Raw genomic sequence first — 17,421 nt, 5'->3', positions numbered from 1 at the left:
TCTAGAAAGCTATTGCAGAGTATAGAAGCTACATAATAAATTGGCCTTTCACCGATGAGCTGTAAATTATCTTTGGCTTTTCAATAAGCCTGCCTCAGTGGAGCTAAGTGGACTGGATGCTTCTACAGATTAGTCAGATATACTGAAGTGAGGCCATTAGGAGCTTTAAATGTCATAAGCAAGACTTTGTAGTTGATGCGGAAACGGAAACCAGAGTGAACTGAATAGGACCAGAATAATAGACTCAAACTTGCTTTTCTAGTAGAACATCTTTAACTATTTAGATGGGCATTATTTACACTTTACAGTAGGCTAATCAAGAAGGTATGAAAGCATCATCTAATTTCTCAGTATCCTGTAGCAAGTGATCACATGCATTTTGAGAGGTATTACTAATCTGGCACTCAAATGATGAACCAGTATCCAATGCTTAACCATGGCCTTTTACTATAGCATTTGGTTACACTGATTACACTTATTTGGAGCAGACAATGGGCTCAACCTAAGAGTAGTATGAGAGCATAAGAGTAAGCAGCCAAACTCTACACTCTTGATACCCTAAACAGAAACGCACACACACCAGAAGGACATGTTCAAGCAAGTCGATGTATCCGGTGGTACATTCGAGGCCGTAAAGCAGTGCTTTGTTTCTCACATCTTCAGCCACTTCCTGGTGGTATGCAGCTTGCTGAAAGAAACAGAGACAGAGCCTTATGTAATGTTTATTACACCTGCACAATGCATAAAAGCAGTACAGAAAAGCCTTTCCATGCTAAAACCTCCAGATGGCTGGAAGGCAAATTCAATCAATCTGTATTCATATTCAATCAATCTGACTGTTGTTTACTTCCTAAGTTATACTGAATCAGTGTGAATGATAGTGGTGAAACAGTGGAGCTGGTATTTCTCTTTAGCATGCTGCTGATTTTAAGCCAGAGCTTAAAACACTATTTGCGGTATGCTGACAGGACAGCAGGATTTGGGAGTAACAGAAGTGTAACACAAAGTGACATTGAGAAGTGAGTGAACTGCATTCACACTGCCCACAAGCCTCGAATATGCTTCCAAGTTCTTTCAGCTGGAGGAGTTAGTGCCAACGCTGCTGAATGAAAGCAAGTTTGTTTGCATTTAACTATGTGCATGTGTGTATATGTATGAGGGAGACTGAGAAAGTGTGTCTATGGATTAGCACCTTGCAGGTAACCAGCATGTCAGAGATGGCTTTGCGGCTCAGGTTGGCAGTGGCGATCACATCCTCTTGCTGGCCAGAGTTGCCTGCTGCTACAGCTTTGGCTGTGGCTACAGTGATGCCCTTGGTCATGCGGATGAACTCCTCTGGTGTGGTGCATTTCTCTGGAGTGTCCTTGGACTGGAAAACCTGAGCCAAGGACAACCCGGTGGTTTCAGTTGAATGCATACAAGAGCTTTGTAATATTCTCAATAATAGTTTCTACCTGTTGTAACTTGTGTTCCCAAAACTACTTGGAATGAAATCATTTAACATTAACCACAATAAAAAGTAAAAACACATTTGTCTTCTCCTGTAAAGACGCTGTTCTATTCTAAATACTTTGGGCCATTTCTATTGTTTTATTAGTTATAAAAAGGCCGTTTTTTTAAACATGACAGTGACAATGCATTGCATGTATCAATGTTGCCTGATACTCTACTCTAAAATCTTAATCTGGCTCACATAATGATACTGAAGCCAAAAACAAAGACGTGCACTTGTACAGGTTGTGAATCTATCATTAACTGCTCTTGAAAGGTGACTGCAGTGGCACTATTTGGTCTGGTAATCACTGGAAGGCTTGTTAAATGCTGGTAGTCTCTCAGGGAAGCCCAAGCAAGGATTAACATTAAATCAGAAGCAAAAGTGGCTCTTGAGAACCCTTGGCTCTCTCCTCCACTCTCTCAATCTGCCACTCTGTCCCTGATAAGCGGAACAGGACACCCCAGGGGCCTAGCAGAGCATGTGGAGGATAGGCACAAAGTCAAACCTCACTCTGTGTCCCTCCATGTACCAGCAGCAGATACCACAGATGGACGCAAATACTTTCTAGTATAGCCAATACTCATTAGCTACACCTAACTGATGCTAATTCCTAGCCAAGCTGAAATATGACAAAGACATATATTAGCATAATTTAACAAAATTTACAAAGCACAAAGAAAACTGACATTTCATTACATAAATGCTCTGTTTTTTTGAGGGGGGGGCAAAAAGGGGTCTGTGTGGGATTGAGCTGTGAGTTACAATGCAATCAGTACCCTCAACAGATTCAATGGAATGAATCATTGTAATGTCTGAAATACATGATGCTTTTGAAGCACAATTCTCTCTCTTTAGTCTTATTCCAATGCCCCTCACTGCTACGTACAGTCAGCTCCTGCTTGATAAACTCGATGGTGGCCTCCAGAGCCCTCGTTCCGCGAGTGGCTTCATCCTCCACTGCTTTGACAGTCTTCAGCAAAGATGTCACGTTAGTCACCATCACCTGATGCACAGCAAAAGAGGGAGGAGCAAGCAGGTTAGCACTGGTGTTATAAATGTAAGTTGACTGTGGCTCAAAATTCAGATGAAAATAAATGCAATGGACTGAACTGACCCAAACACCAGCAGGGGGAGCTGTGATCAATACAACAGTGAAAAGCAGCAGTAGTTACAGCACTGACTGTAAATGTACCATGCTATGACATTTTCACAGGGTACTGGTGTGCCTTATATGACAGCAGCACGTGACAGTTGTAACAATGCCCCTAGTGGCCCTGGACAATCATCACAATTGGCAATGTTTTAGCACACTACTCCTAAGCTAAAAGACAGTAGAGGACTGATTCAGAGCATTCTAACTGTGATGAAACCAACACTACAGTGAAGGGCACAGGAGGACATGAATTTATTTTAATTATTCAACCACCGAACTTGGGCAGTGTAACAGTATAAGCTAAAGATACCTTTACAGAATGTTGAGACAGTGGTAACAGAGCAGGTGCGAAGACCCATGTAGCTTTAAGTGTTAGTGCACACTGAATTTAATAGCTAGGAGGCAACAAGTCGTTAATGTCACCTCAAGTTTATCTAATGGGTGTGTTTGAGGAAGCTCTTGTTGTCGTGTGTACACTGTCGAGCTTCTGACAAGAAAGTGTAAAAAAAAATAATTAATAAGCATTGCTGGTTTGTTTAAAGTATGAACTACAATTATAACTTTCTCTTCTATTTTATGTGATACTACTGGGAACAGGAATGGAATTCTGATGGCAACAAAAATATCAGAGGGTAGAGGCTGAGGACCTTGGACACCCGTATCTAGGATTGCTCTGTAAAATTCTGTCTCTGAAATATTCAGTATATAATAGTTTTAAAGTATATTTTATAGAACATGGCTACTTAACCGGCACACGTACAGACATTCATATCTGCATATGTACAGATATCCACAAATCATACATATATGAATGCCTCTTATCTCCTGCACTACCTTCAGATAGGCTGTCTTTTTTATTATTACTCTTTACTCCATTTTCTATCTACTGTATTTTATTTCACTTTACCCTCAGTTTAACACTTGTTAATAGTCTGTTTGCATGTCTGGTCTGTTTAGTATATTACATGTCATATATGTTTGCACTCACCAAGACAAATTCCTTGTGTGTGTAAAATAAAGTGACTCTGATTCTGATTCCAAGAGCTTAGTTTGAGCCCAACATTTAACCTCTCGCTTCACCACGTCATAGCTGATTTGCATAACGCTGAGAAAATTTTAACTCGACTTGTCGCTCTGCCACTGTGTTGCTTGCCACTTCTTGCTAAATCATGGCTACAGATCTCATTCTCCCCTAGAAAATGACTAGTTGTCTGTCACTCTGTTGCCTGCTATTGTGAGCATGATACGTCTGACCGCCATATAATGTTCCATTAAGAGAGATGTACAACAACATAAGGATCGAGAAAAGTGGAGGACCTCTGTGTTTGAGTCAAACACACATCAAATGTAATTGGTAATAGAAGAATAAAGAAAAATCTCATAGGTTTGGAGGTCACTATATGTTGCTGGAATGCAAACAGAGAAAGGTACAAAAACACAAGGACTCAGAGTTGTGCCTTGAGGAAGTCTGTGTCTGAGTTAAACACACACTGAATGTAATTAGTGATAGAGGAATAAGGAAAAAAAGGTTTGGAGGTCACCATATGTTGCTGGAATGCAAACAGTGTGTGCCGAGGTCACAAGAGCAGCGCAGATCAAACTCAGCTCATTAGTAAAGTATGATAAATAAAACAGGTACAGTTACAGGCAAGTGGAGCTTAATTCTTAAAGGTCAAGAGTATCAACTAAACGGAAAGAGGATTAAAAAATGTGTGAAATAGAGGGCAGCTCTGGCGGAGCGACTACATGAAGGTTTCACTCCAACACACTTTAAAACAGCTCTAGTGAAAATAAACAAAGGAGGCCAGGGTCATAAGATCAATTTGACACCAATTCATAAATAAGAGGGAGATGGGAAGAATGCTCAAGTCACATACAGTACTGTATCTGCACGCAGCCTGGCTCTGTCCTCTGCTGTGCGGCCGATGAGTCTCACACATATGCACACGCACAGAGTAAAAGCCATCCGTGTAACACAGGGCTTGAGCGATGGCCACACACTGAGATGACAGAGTGAATTGTGAAAGCACTGCACACAGCCAAGACAACCAGAGACTGTCAAAGCCAGCTGGCAGTCACACACCCACACACACGTGCACATACACACACACACACACACACACACACCCACACATGCATGCACACACCCACACACACACGCACACATGCGCACATACATACACACAGAAACATACACACACACATATGCATGCACACACCACACACATACATACACACACATGCATGCACACACACACACACACACACACACACACAAACAAACACACACACATACATGCATAAACCACAAACGCACACACACACGCATGCACACACCACACGTGCACATAATGAATAACTCGGCCATTTGAATAACGGCCATTTGTCATAATGGTCTCTCTCCTTAACACAGTATAAAGAGCAAGCGCCATAGAAAAGAGCAACAGTACACACACACACACACACACACACACACCACATACAAACAGAGTGAATTGTGAAAGCACTGCACACAGCCAAGACAACCAGAGACTGTCAAAGCCAGCTGGCAGTCAGACACACACACACACACACACACACACACACACACGCATACACACACACACACACGCATGCACACGCCACACACGCACACATGCGAAGATATATACACATACATACACACACAAACATATACACTACACACAAACAGACACGCATGCATACACCACAAACACACACACACATATGCACGCACACACCACACACACAGACACACACACACGCATCCACCACACACGCACACATGCACACATACACACACAAACATACACACACACATATGCATGCACACACCACACACAGACACATACACATGCATGCACACACGACACACACATACATACACACACATGCACGCACACACGACACATGCACACACACACACAAAAACACACACACTTGCATGCATAAACCACAAACGCGCACACACACGCATGCACACACCACACACACAGACACACACACACACACACACACCTGCATCCACCACACGTGCACATAATGAATAACTCGGCCATTTGAATAACGGCCATTTGTCATAATGGTCTCTCTCCTTAACACAGTATAAAGAGCAAGCGCCATAGAAAAGAGCAACAGTACACACACACACACACATATCACTGCTGTCAGAACAAAACCTTGTATTTTCATTGTTGTTGTTTATCAGTTGGAAAAACTTTCAACTTGGAAAAACATTTTTGATTACATTAAAAGTATTGCATGTTTTTTCCTTCTCTTGTAAAGTTGTCATTTTGGAGATAGGGGGTTTTATTCCAACAGCAGCGATATATATATATCATAGAAAATTTATTTGTATACTGCTTTTTATAACTGATGTTGTCACAAAGCAGCTTACTGAATTCCAGTAAAGACCAAAAACAATTGCTTGGAAAGACGTCTGTTTCCATTGACTTCCATTAAAAGTAAAGTAGGTTTTTTTCCTTCTCCTGTAAAGTTACTATTTTAGGTTTTCTTCCGACAACAGCGATATATAAGATACAGACAGAGATACAGCACTGTATACCTCAATTACCAAAAAGTCTTGCTCTTTCAGTAAATCATGAATCATGGAGCAATTGTGAAAATTCCACATTACAAAGTCAGGACTGTTTTGCCGGTCATGACATTGTAGGTTATTTCTTTTTTCTGTGGTTTTCATACAAAGTCAGGACATTTTTTTTGTCATGAACATGTTTGAGAACAAAAATACACACACACACTTTACCTTGGCAGCACTCTTTAGCTGGTACATGGAAGGGTCATCTGCTGCTTTCCCTGCTGCACACTTAGTGGCTCCTATCAGTTCAGCTAGAGCTTTAGCCACATCCCTCACTGCATTGATCAGAACCACCTTAACATAGAAAGAGAGAAGAAAGTAAGACAGAGAGCGAGAATGCTCATATCAACAGAGCAGTCCATGCACACTTTCTTTATCAGGAACACCTGGGGATATGATACACGCCATGGCTGCTTTATCAAAGAGCACATGAGGAGCAGAGCAGAGCAGAGTACAGCTCCATATCTAAGCCACCTGGGGCTGGGTGAGAGAGACAGACAGACAGAAAGAGACAAAGAGAGAGAGAGAGAAAGAGGAAGAGTAATGGAGACTTATCACTAAGACCCAGAAATGGACCCTCACACTGAGGAAAGAATGAGAGTTAATAGTATTGTGAGAAGTGCTACACACATTGCTTGATAGCATCATTCGAACTGCGAGGAATACCCCTGAGGCAGAATAAAGGAAGGAATAAGTGGTGAAATACAAAAGTACCCAGAAAAAGAGCTGAACACAGAAGAGGTAATCGTTTCACCAAGAGCTTCTCAAAGAGTGTCTGCACCAGTAGATCTAAATTAGAGCTAAAGGGATCCTACAGGGAATTGTAAAGCTACATAGACTGCACACAGACACACCCACCCACACACACACCTGTGTCTCTGGATCCTCAGAGCCCATGCTGGCAGCCCCTAGTTTGACCACATCAGTCAGCTGAGTGATGGTCTTGGCTGAAGATTGTGCAGCCTGGGCCAATTTCTCCTGGCTGGATGCTGCTCCAGCTACTAGCAGCTTGGTGTCCTCCACCAGAGCCTTCGCTGTCTTCAGGATGTTCTCCCTGAAGAGCAATACACATGGAAAAGCACATAGCACATCTATGACTGTACAAGGTTCACATAGCAGAGGGACAGGGTGGAAAATAGTTAAAACAGAAGGCTCTTCACTTCTAACCAAACTTTACAAAATATAAAGACTTCTGTGAAGAACTAAGATCATCCAATCAGTCTTTGAAAGTCTCTGAGTTTAACGATCAAGTACATTATTTGGTGAAAATAATTAAGTTATTTGTTTAAATATGATTTTCAAGAAAGATCTTATCCTTTTAAAAATGTTATTATAGTTATGTGAGTGGACAAAATAAGCTTGACCAGAATTTATTTACTACTATTCAATAACATTATTTTCAACCTGAACATGAAAATCACAGAACTTCTGTAGGGTCAAGAGAGTTTCCAATTTTCATCACAGACACCCAATGAGAGCTGTATGTGTGACGGGGAGCGAGGTAGTGGACGCATAAGCGGAGGTAAGCGACATTTATTGAGGGCAAATCCAATATTAGGGTCGTAACGGTCCAGGGTCATTGAGCCAATGCGGAGAGACTGAGGTTCAGACATGACAAATAACAGACTCAAACCAACACGGAGCTTAAAACAGTACAAACACGACGAGCAACAACGACCAGCGAAGACAAAGGGCAAACACAGGGCTTAAATACACAGGGATAACGAGGGACAGGTGCAAACAATCAGGGGCGGAGTTACAAAACCAAAACGCTCATGGACAGGACTGGGAGAGGCCAATCGTGACAGTATGTCAATGATTTCAACTCGAAATTAGGGCCCTCTCGGTCTCGTTCTGAAAATACTGCTTTAAAAGCTGTTTAAAAGTTGCATTGAACAAGACGGCTATATTCGTAGATTTCATCATAGCGACATCCATTGTATGAGCAGAAAGCAACTGGACGTCAGCCTGCACTACCACGGATGATTGGAAGAATCAAACTAGAAAAATGTGTTAACATCTTTAAAAAAATGGTGTTGATAATTCATGCATTATTATTGCCTTAACTCTGACAGCTCTTTTATGCAATCATAACATTTATTATATAGTCAGTAGCATAATTAATTACATTTATACTTAATTTACATTCTGTATCAACAAGTTTGGCCCTACAATTCAGGACTGTTGTTTGTTTTTGATTGGAAAACATTGTCACTTCAACTTTATTGATCTTACTGGAGGAAGCAGTTTTATAGATTTCCTCCTGTAAAATAAGTATATACCATATACACAGAGATAATTTTGCATGAAATTCATATCATCATATTAAAATACCTCCACAAATGTGGCTTTGATTGAATGCTTATTTGCACTTTTGACTGAGTTTCCCTGCCTGTGTGAATGTGCTATGAGTGAGAAATAATTACCATAAAACTGCAGCATGCTTTGCTATCACTGGTGATAACCGTCAGTTCTAAGGGTTAACGCTGCTCGTCCCTCTCTCTCACCTGTGGTCTGCAAAGGACTCTTCGTTCTCTGCATTGAGTGTGCCTGCAGAGGCGAACATGATGGTGGTGTCGAGGTCAGCGATAATGCCCGAGACGGAGCTGGCAGCCGTGATGCACGCTTGGGTGCCCTTATTACCGGCCTGCAGTGCGGACAACACCATGGACACCTGCAGGAGGAAAACACACAGGGTCATACAGAGTATGCAATCTGTATGCACACTAATCTGATTAATTACACTCATAACTGGCATGTACCTTAAAGTGGATGCACTGAGTTTGGATAAAAAGGAATTTAGCAGTGTTGATAGCACTGAATAATGCCATCACTATGATTTACTGTGCACTCTAAGCTGAATCTATCTGAAGTGGGAATGAGGCAAACATGAGGAATGATGCAAAGCAACGGAGAGTGAAAGAGGCAAAGGTGCTATGAATCAAACTGCACACTCGCTCAACCCCTAGTGAGATGAATATCGCTCATTTTGGAACTCGGAACATAAAGTTGAAGCGCCATATATCTACACACAGACAGAAAGAGCTTTTACGCAGAGAAAGAGAGAGAGAGAGAGAGAGAAAGAGAGAGAGAGAGAGAGAGAGAGAGAGAGAGAGAGAGAGAGAGAGAGAGAGAGAGAGACAGAAGAAAGAAAAAGAGGAGAGACAGGGAGAAATGGTGAAAGGGGTAGAATGAGAGAGAGAAAAAGAGCAAGAAGGAGAGGAAGAAAAGAAGAGGACAACAAGAGAGCAAGAGACAACCTGTAAGCGTGTGTGTGTGAGAGAGAGAGAGAGAGAGAGAGAGCGAGAGAGAGAGAGAGAGAGAGAGAGAGAGCAGGGGAGACAGAAAGGAAAAGGAAGAAAAAGAGAGAGAGAAGAAAGAAAAACAGGAATGACAGGGAAAAATTGGGTAATGGGGTAGAATGAGAGAGAAAAGAGCAAGAAGGAGAGGAAGAAAAGAAGAGAATGAGAGATAGAGAGCAAGAGACAACGTGTAAGTGTGAGAGAGAGAGAGAGAGAGAGAGAGAGAGAGAGAGTGAGAGAGAGATAGAGACAGAGAGAGAGAGAGAGAGAGGAGATAAAGAGAGGGAGATAGAGATAGAGATAGAGAGAGAGAGAGAGAGAGAGAGAGAGAGAGAGAGAGAGAGAGAGAGAGAGAGGAGATAAAGTGAGGGAGATAGAGAGAGAGACAACAAGAAAGAACACTGTTTACATACACAGAGGAAAAGCACAGGAGCAGCATTTCAGTCTGGTTGAAGGCTCAAGCTGCCCGTTCATATTTACGTTGAAATCATTCCAGGCGGATGTGAGAGCTGAATTCTATCAGGCAGACCAACATCCACTGCGCTCATTTACAGCCAGCTAGCAGCTCCAGCACTGCTCCTGCACAGTGGGGCTCTGCTCCACACTCCCTTACCACAGAAATATAATCAAGAACAAACACACCTTAATGGAGCTAATCTTTTATATTTACAACACCAGGAACAAGAAACCAATCATGATAAATTTTACACAACCAAAAACAATGTTCAGTAAGAAGTAAGCAAATGTACTGAGAATGTTTCATCCAAAGTTGGTGAACTAAGGCTTGCATTAATATTACATATAAAGCCAGTGGCAATAACTAAGATCATTCTAGCCATCTAATATGCAGTGTGGTACATGGGTACAAGCACAGTGACAAGCAATCTTCTCCACAGCACCATTGGAGCTATTTTCTTGTCACCACAATTACTCTGTTGTCTGGTCTAGACAATGTTATTACAGACATTAACCCTTCAGGCCAGGCTCTTGATGTGCACCTCCCCAATGCACTGTCCACTACAGATGGTAAATGCATACGAAATTATTATCAAATTAAAAACTACTACTGTATTGTGAACTAAAAGCATGTACTAAAACACACTGACAATATTCCTAAGGCAGGAACAAAGCTTTACATAATTTTTCTAGCAAAGTTTTGTTGGGGTAAATTGCACTTCATTTAAATGAAATGGCACAGCTCTTTTAAGACACTATTATTTCAGACATCTCAAGGTTGGAACGATGGATGGCAACAGTCCTAAGCGTCTTGGTGCCAGTTCACTTTTACAATAATGCACACTGTGCCACATTCAAAACCCAAACACAAAACACAGATTTGCTTCCATTTGATGGAATGATCTGAAATGCTTCAGCCCACTGATTTTCAGTTTCCTTCAACAAGATGCAACAGCAAGGCCAATGCTTGACAGAAGCGTATTCAGCTTTCTAATAGAACAGTGAGACAGCACTGAAAAGAAGCAGAACTGATCTTTTTTGCTGGAACTGCACAGCCCACCACACAGAAACATCCAATAACCAGTGAATGGCTCTGGATTAAAGCATCCGCTAAATACAAACAAGTGTTTTTGGAATGCTGTTTTTTCTATCTCACAAATGAAAGAATTTGCTAAATGCATAAATGTAAGGATAAACTGTTTCTAAAAGTTTGACTACTTAAGTGAGATGAACAGAGTCTAAGCTTCAGAAAGTTTGAAGGCATTTTGTAGTATAAAGTAGGTACATTGTCATATTTCAACACATAGCATATCACAACTCGTAACAAAACTGTACTGTATCATATCTATACTGTATCATAGGGCCTATTTGGATTCCCAGGCCCTATCATTTACCACATTCAAAATACAGGGACCACATGTAACAAAGAAAAACGAGACATCTGAGCTGAGCGGTGCTACGTGAATGGAGGATGACGGGACCGTATCAGGCCTACCTTCTCAGTGACGGCCCGAGCACACTCAATCAGCTCCCTCTTGGTAAAGCTGTCTGTTGGACTCATCTGTAGAGCTCCAGCCTTTTGCACCAGGTAAATACAGCCATGGCCCAGCTCCTGCACGCGTGTCTTTATCTGCAAACCCACCTGGAGAAACACAGGGATGGTCATCACAGTAAGACTTCAGCCAAGCATATGTCTATGTGCTCCGGTCTCTGTCTCCAGCCTAGACCCTATACTGCCTCACTTCTTATCACAAAGGCCGATGGGTGAATAATGAAAGGATTGTGACTGCTGGTGAGTGGGCTTGATGGCACTACACCTTTAATTTCCTGACACACAGATCCATGGGTGGGTGGTGCTTCATTACCACATCACCACAGGCTTTTGAAGTTAGTGGGGGTACAGAGTCACTATGGTAACAGCAGCAGCTGCTTATGTAAAGGCTATTGAAGAGAGCTGGTGGCTAGTGGACTGTGGATTCACACTTCATACTTTGTTCTTGAAGATGTGGACTAAAATATACAGAAGCAAGGTTTCACTCATCGCTGGAGCTTACACCTTAACTCCGAAAGATAAGAAAACAGATGAAATTGCATGTCTACGGCTGTTTAGATCAAAGGTGGAGTTTATGGCATTGTAGTCTGTCAGTATATTATGATCTCAATATGAGAAATATGAGCCCATGTTAAGAGGGTAGCCATCTGCGCTTCATGCTTATATGATCTGTGCATAAGTGCGTGTGTCTCTCTGCTCGTCTCCAGTGCATTGGTCCGTGGAGGACAGGCGGTCTGTCTGGACTGATCCTCACCTCCTCAGGCTCGGCCGTGGCGGCTGCCAAGCGGCCTTGCTGGGCCAGTTGGCTGTAGTCCACTGTCACCTGAGACGCAAGACCACCCAGCTCCTCCTGACAGGTCACTGACTTCGTCATCTGGGACACAGAATCAGTGTATGTATCATCTTATGCACTAGCGATACAGCTCAACCTATTCATTTATATTCATTCTACCTACATCCAAACAGGCTGGACAATATAGGCGAAAATCATAGCATGATTGTTTCATATCATTTGATATTAATTATTCTCAGTAATTATCATATGACTTTCCTAACGCTTTATTTAAAGACTTAAGTCTTTTTAGCCCTGAAGATAAAATGCTGCAACAAACCTACATAAAATGATTTATTACAAACACAGAATGTAAATTAAATATATTTTAGAATTCTTACATCTGTAAATGAACATACAGATATACTGACGCTGTGGCTAGTGTTCTTATTCCCTTCCATCTAGGTTCAGACCTGGGCACTGTATGGCCCGCGGGCCACAACTGGCCCTCTGACTATCTCTGACTGGCCCACATGAGATTGTTGGTAAATTAGAAGTGAAAAGTAAATGTGTACCTACGACTATATATATATATATATATATATATATATATATATATATATATATATATATATATATATATATATATATATATATATATATATATATATATGAAATACAACTACAATGCTTTTATTTTGAAGGTAACACTTTTTTTTTGGTGTGTCTGCCCGGTCAGTGCACTTCTCTCAAATGTGTCAGCAAATGTGTTTGATAGCCTTCAAGATAGCTCTTAGCCCTTACATATGTTGGCTAACGTAAAAAAAGAAAGATTGACGCTGAATGCAGAGCTTTTAACAAGACATGTACTTCTAAATATTTATTTACTGAAGTCAAAGATAAAGCTGTGTGCTTAGTTTGTGGAGAACAGATAACTGTGTTTAAGGATTACCATTTGAATCGCCATTACGAGAGTAAGCCCACGGAGAAATACAAGAACTTGACTGATGCAGAGTGGGCACGGCCATCTGAAGATCTGCTAGCGAAACTGCAAAGGCAGCAATTATTTTTTACAAAGCTCCACTCATCCAGGGATGCAGCAGTCAGGACCAGCTTAGTAATATCGCACAAAATTGCAAGAAACAGTAAGCCATTTAAGTTAAAGTGATGCTGGTCTTTGAAAAAAAATGCTCCATTTTATGTCAGGTTGTGATGCTAGTTTTTTTAAACAATGCAAAATGTTTACAATTTTCTAAACTGAACCAGTTTATTAAATAATGATATCATCCTCCATTTCTTCTGATTGTATCATTGTAATGTTTCATTTACTGTTTTTATATATAAAGGGTTATTATAAATGTTGTATACAGTAAATATGTATTGGGCAGAACTGAAGTATATTAAGTATATTAGTCTGGCCCTCTGAAACCGTTCCAATTTCTCATGTGGCCCCTTGGGAAAATTAATTGCCCACCCCTGATCTAGAGAGAAGAAGTAGCACCTGAAGCAGCAACTGTCCAAAGCTTTTCCTTACAATATTTGATAGGAGAACTAAAGGGCTTACACATTATTTCAGACCTGCATCCTGATATTGCAAAAAATAATCATTTCAATTATTATTGTCCAGACCTGCTTCCAACACTGCCATAACTGACCTTGCAAAGTTTTACATGCATGAAGCAGAGACACAGACTGCTAGGCAACAGGTCTTTAGGGAACAGAGCTGAGAGCTCTGGGAGGCTAATGTTATAATGTGCTACTCACCATCTCCTGTGCAGTGATGGCGATAGCCTTGGAAAATTTCACCATGGTGGTCTGGTAATCCACAAACGTGCCGTCTGGCTCTGGGGGTGTTCCCTCATCCATCTGAATCAATCAACCACCGCAAAAAAGGCTGATTTTAGCTGTGTACCTCCTCATAGAGAAGGGCTTACAGAAAAACTGAATATCATCTTGCTGCAAATTACTATCTATGTGGTAAATGTGTGAAAATTAATCAGTAGTTATGTTTGAATTGTTGCCATTGTCCTCCTTCTTGTGTCGTCTTGACAGCGTAATGAAAGACTGCAGACATACTTGAATGAGATGAATGCTGATATAGGATCAAATAGAGGCTAATATGGAGCTGCATGGAGGGCTACAGTCTCAGTGACAGTGCTTGTGTGTGTGAATGACAGCTGGAGACACTTGGGCTCTGAACCTGAAAAGCCTCCTGCAGTTTTCTAATAACCGCTGCTGAAAAGCCTTCCTTCCAGCATCCGCTACCAGCCTCGAGCACTTAGCATAGAGCTGAAAGGACCAGGCTGCTAGCAGCTATGTACAGATACTGTCATCACATACTGCCTTCTTTTCTAAACATATACAACACATAGACCTACAATATCAATCAGTAAGTGACTGACGGCTGGAGGCACTTAAACTCTGAACCTGAAAAGCCTACTGCAGTTTTTAACAATTTTTTAAAATGCATTTTTAATACTGTATTTAAATTGTTATATTATATCGAATTTATTATATAATATATAACTTCATTTATTCTTGAAGTTTTGAATCTTCAAATAAATAACTTTGCACAATGTTTTAAAAAAGTGATATATAAACAAATTAATTATTATTATTATTATTATTAAGAATAATATGTGTTTCCAAATGTATGATAATCAGGAAACCTTATTAAAGCAATTTTTAAAAATTTGACACTAAAATGACTACATTACAGTACTATATGAAAAGAATTCTGATCACCGGATTGAACTCACCCGTCCCATGGCCTCAGCGATGGACTCCACCATACCGCCCACCATCCCGCCTTCACTTGCTGCTTCGTTCAGTGTCACCATGATATCATCCACTGCTTCCTTCATCAGCTGCGCTGCTTCTGCTATTGCATCATGGGTATGGGATGCCTATGGGAGATGTATGACAATTCTTAATGTTAAACACAGATTTTCAGACCTTGGGACAAATTTACTTCAAAACAATGAGATCTAACTGCTCACTATATGGTCATGAGGGACACGGATGCAGTCTCCCTTCCTGCTCTGAAATGCAGGGATGTGACTAAAATAATGCTTTGCTTATGGACTGAATGTTTTTGTGTTTCCGTAGTGACATGAAAACACAAAACAGCACTCAGTGAATAACTTACTGAATTTTTTAATTAAAAAATTAAAACTCATGACAAATCTAAATCTTTCAACTACCCCAGGGGTCGACAACATGTGGCTTTTTTACTGCCGTGTTGCAGCACCACGGCAGAATTAGATTTTTAGATAAAAATACAATAATTCTCCTTTATAGTAAAATGAAGCTCTGCTGATCGTTCTAAAACAGTTTTGATGATAAATGGTCTTAATCGCTGGAGTTAAGGGAGCTTACAACTGTTTATTCACCAACCTTTAACCGTGAAGACAAGCACGCAGATGATAGCAATAGCATTTTTTAACACTTAGCTGGTTTCCTGATTACAGCTGGAAACTGTCAAACACTAAAAATTTGCAAGGTTGAAGCCAGCTTTTCATTCTAATTTTACAGCTTACAACCAAGCAGTCAGTGGGTGGGCTATGCAAAGCTTGCGTGAGACGCTGCAGTCTTACTAAATCTAACACTAAATCAAACATTAAAAGCACACTGTGGGCATATATTGTGATCAAGGCACATTATGTGCTGCTACTGCATTTCTACATGTATGTATACCTGGCCTACTGTGTATTTGTGCGTGGAAGTAATTAGTGGAAGTAATTACTTTGTACCTTAGGATTTCCTCCTCCTTCTTTGGCTGCATAGAGCATCTGCAGCGATGACTCGGCCAGAGTCTTGGTTTGGTCCAAGATGTTCATTTGCTGCTGGTGGTCCATGTGCTTTGAGGCCAGTCCCACAGCAGCCACAATAAGGGGCTCAAAGTAGCTGGCCAGCTGAGTCACCTGGGAGAAGATCACCACATAATTCAATGTTAATCACACCAAGAAAGGCCTTGTGCTCCTTTCAGACTGAATAAATGTTCACTAAGGGAGAACTGAAATTTAAATGTAGAATGTTCTATAAGCAAGATGGAGATGTATTGTTTGATGTGATTCTCTTGTGACAGGGACAGTGTGTGTGCTCTTCACCTTGTGTCCAAGCTGCGCGGCCTCGCCACGGGCTGCAGTAGAGATGGGCTCTATCAGATGACCAATCTCCTGCACAGCCGAGGTCACCTGCTCCTGTACAGCCTGTAGAGCCGCCGGTACAGTCATATTAACTACATCACTGACACTCAAATATCTGTACATTCACTCAGCGATTACAATGACCTTGAAAAGGCATATGAGTAATAAGATATGACGGAGATATAATTTCTTACATCGCTCAATCACTCCCAGCAAACTGCGGAATCCACAGCTGAGGACTGTGGAAGTGCACTCTACAACCAAACAGAGGTGCAAATCGCTATCTATTAACATTCCTGTGGACCGTGCTATTTATTTCGCCTGTTCAGAATCGGCACTTAGTGGCTGCTTAAGTCACGTGGGGAGAAGTAGCTTCTAGATTTGTGTTTTCTCCATGAGGCTGAAGTTGGCTTGCTATTTGCGTCCTTCTTATGTAAAATTTCTGTTCCACCTTAAATATAGCAGCAGTAGTAGTAGAATTTTTTATGCTCATGGTTTTTATGTTTACTGTTAGGAATATTTAGGAATTATACTGTTAGGACTGTCTTAAATAACTACAGAAACCATTTGCATCATCATGCATTTTATACCATGCTAATGCTATAAACCTGTATTACGAGTTGCACTGTATGTATAACTGCATCTTAAGCACAGTTATATATCAAATATTGTGGAAAACACTCTAAATCAGGTGTGTCCAAACAATAATAAACAAAATGACAGACACACAGACTGAGTGATATAGGCACCTCTAGTGAGATGTCGTCTCTGCAGGGCAAACTCTGGCCTACAGCTGCTAAGGAGGCTTGCTCTATGTCTCTGATGCACTTGTTGATGCTGTCAATGCTGTGGTCACACTCCCGCTGGCCTGGAGCCTTGTCCCTATAGCAACAAAAAAGGGGATGTTGTTAGAGGGAGATTGCTGTGTTTCTTTACTCTATCTAG

At 41.1% G+C, this 17,421-nt stretch overlaps 1 protein-coding gene across 3 annotated transcripts in view; it reads right to left on the bottom strand.

Annotated features, from left to right (window-relative positions):
• The window catches only part of tln2b (talin 2b), a 159,865-nt gene that overhangs the window by 14,783 nt on the left and 127,661 nt on the right, over nt 1–17,421 (bottom strand). For all 3 annotated transcript variants that reach the window (XM_037542618.1, XM_017708330.2, XM_037542619.1), the window contains exons 39-51: nt 17,226–17,358; nt 16,438–16,539; nt 16,081–16,251; nt 15,088–15,234; nt 14,093–14,194; nt 12,311–12,430; nt 11,500–11,646; nt 8,754–8,920; nt 7,117–7,300; nt 6,415–6,540; nt 2,382–2,498; nt 1,193–1,378; nt 581–688 (exon numbers count right to left, since the gene is read on the bottom strand). In XM_037542618.1, the coding sequence (XP_037398515.1) occupies nt 581–688; nt 1,193–1,378; nt 2,382–2,498; nt 6,415–6,540; nt 7,117–7,300; nt 8,754–8,920; nt 11,500–11,646; nt 12,311–12,430; nt 14,093–14,194; nt 15,088–15,234; nt 16,081–16,251; nt 16,438–16,539; nt 17,226–17,358 (1,810 nt within the window). The remainder of the gene's footprint in view (nt 1–580; nt 689–1,192; nt 1,379–2,381; nt 2,499–6,414; nt 6,541–7,116; nt 7,301–8,753; nt 8,921–11,499; nt 11,647–12,310; nt 12,431–14,092; nt 14,195–15,087; nt 15,235–16,080; nt 16,252–16,437; nt 16,540–17,225; nt 17,359–17,421) is intronic.

This window comes from Pygocentrus nattereri, chromosome 11 (genome assembly GCF_015220715.1).
Source record: "Pygocentrus nattereri isolate fPygNat1 chromosome 11, fPygNat1.pri, whole genome shotgun sequence".
Classification (NCBI taxonomy): Eukaryota; Metazoa; Chordata; class Actinopteri; order Characiformes; family Serrasalmidae; genus Pygocentrus; species Pygocentrus nattereri.
The sequence above is the reverse complement of the archived record's forward strand: the minus strand, read 5'-3'. Positions and strand labels throughout refer to the sequence as shown.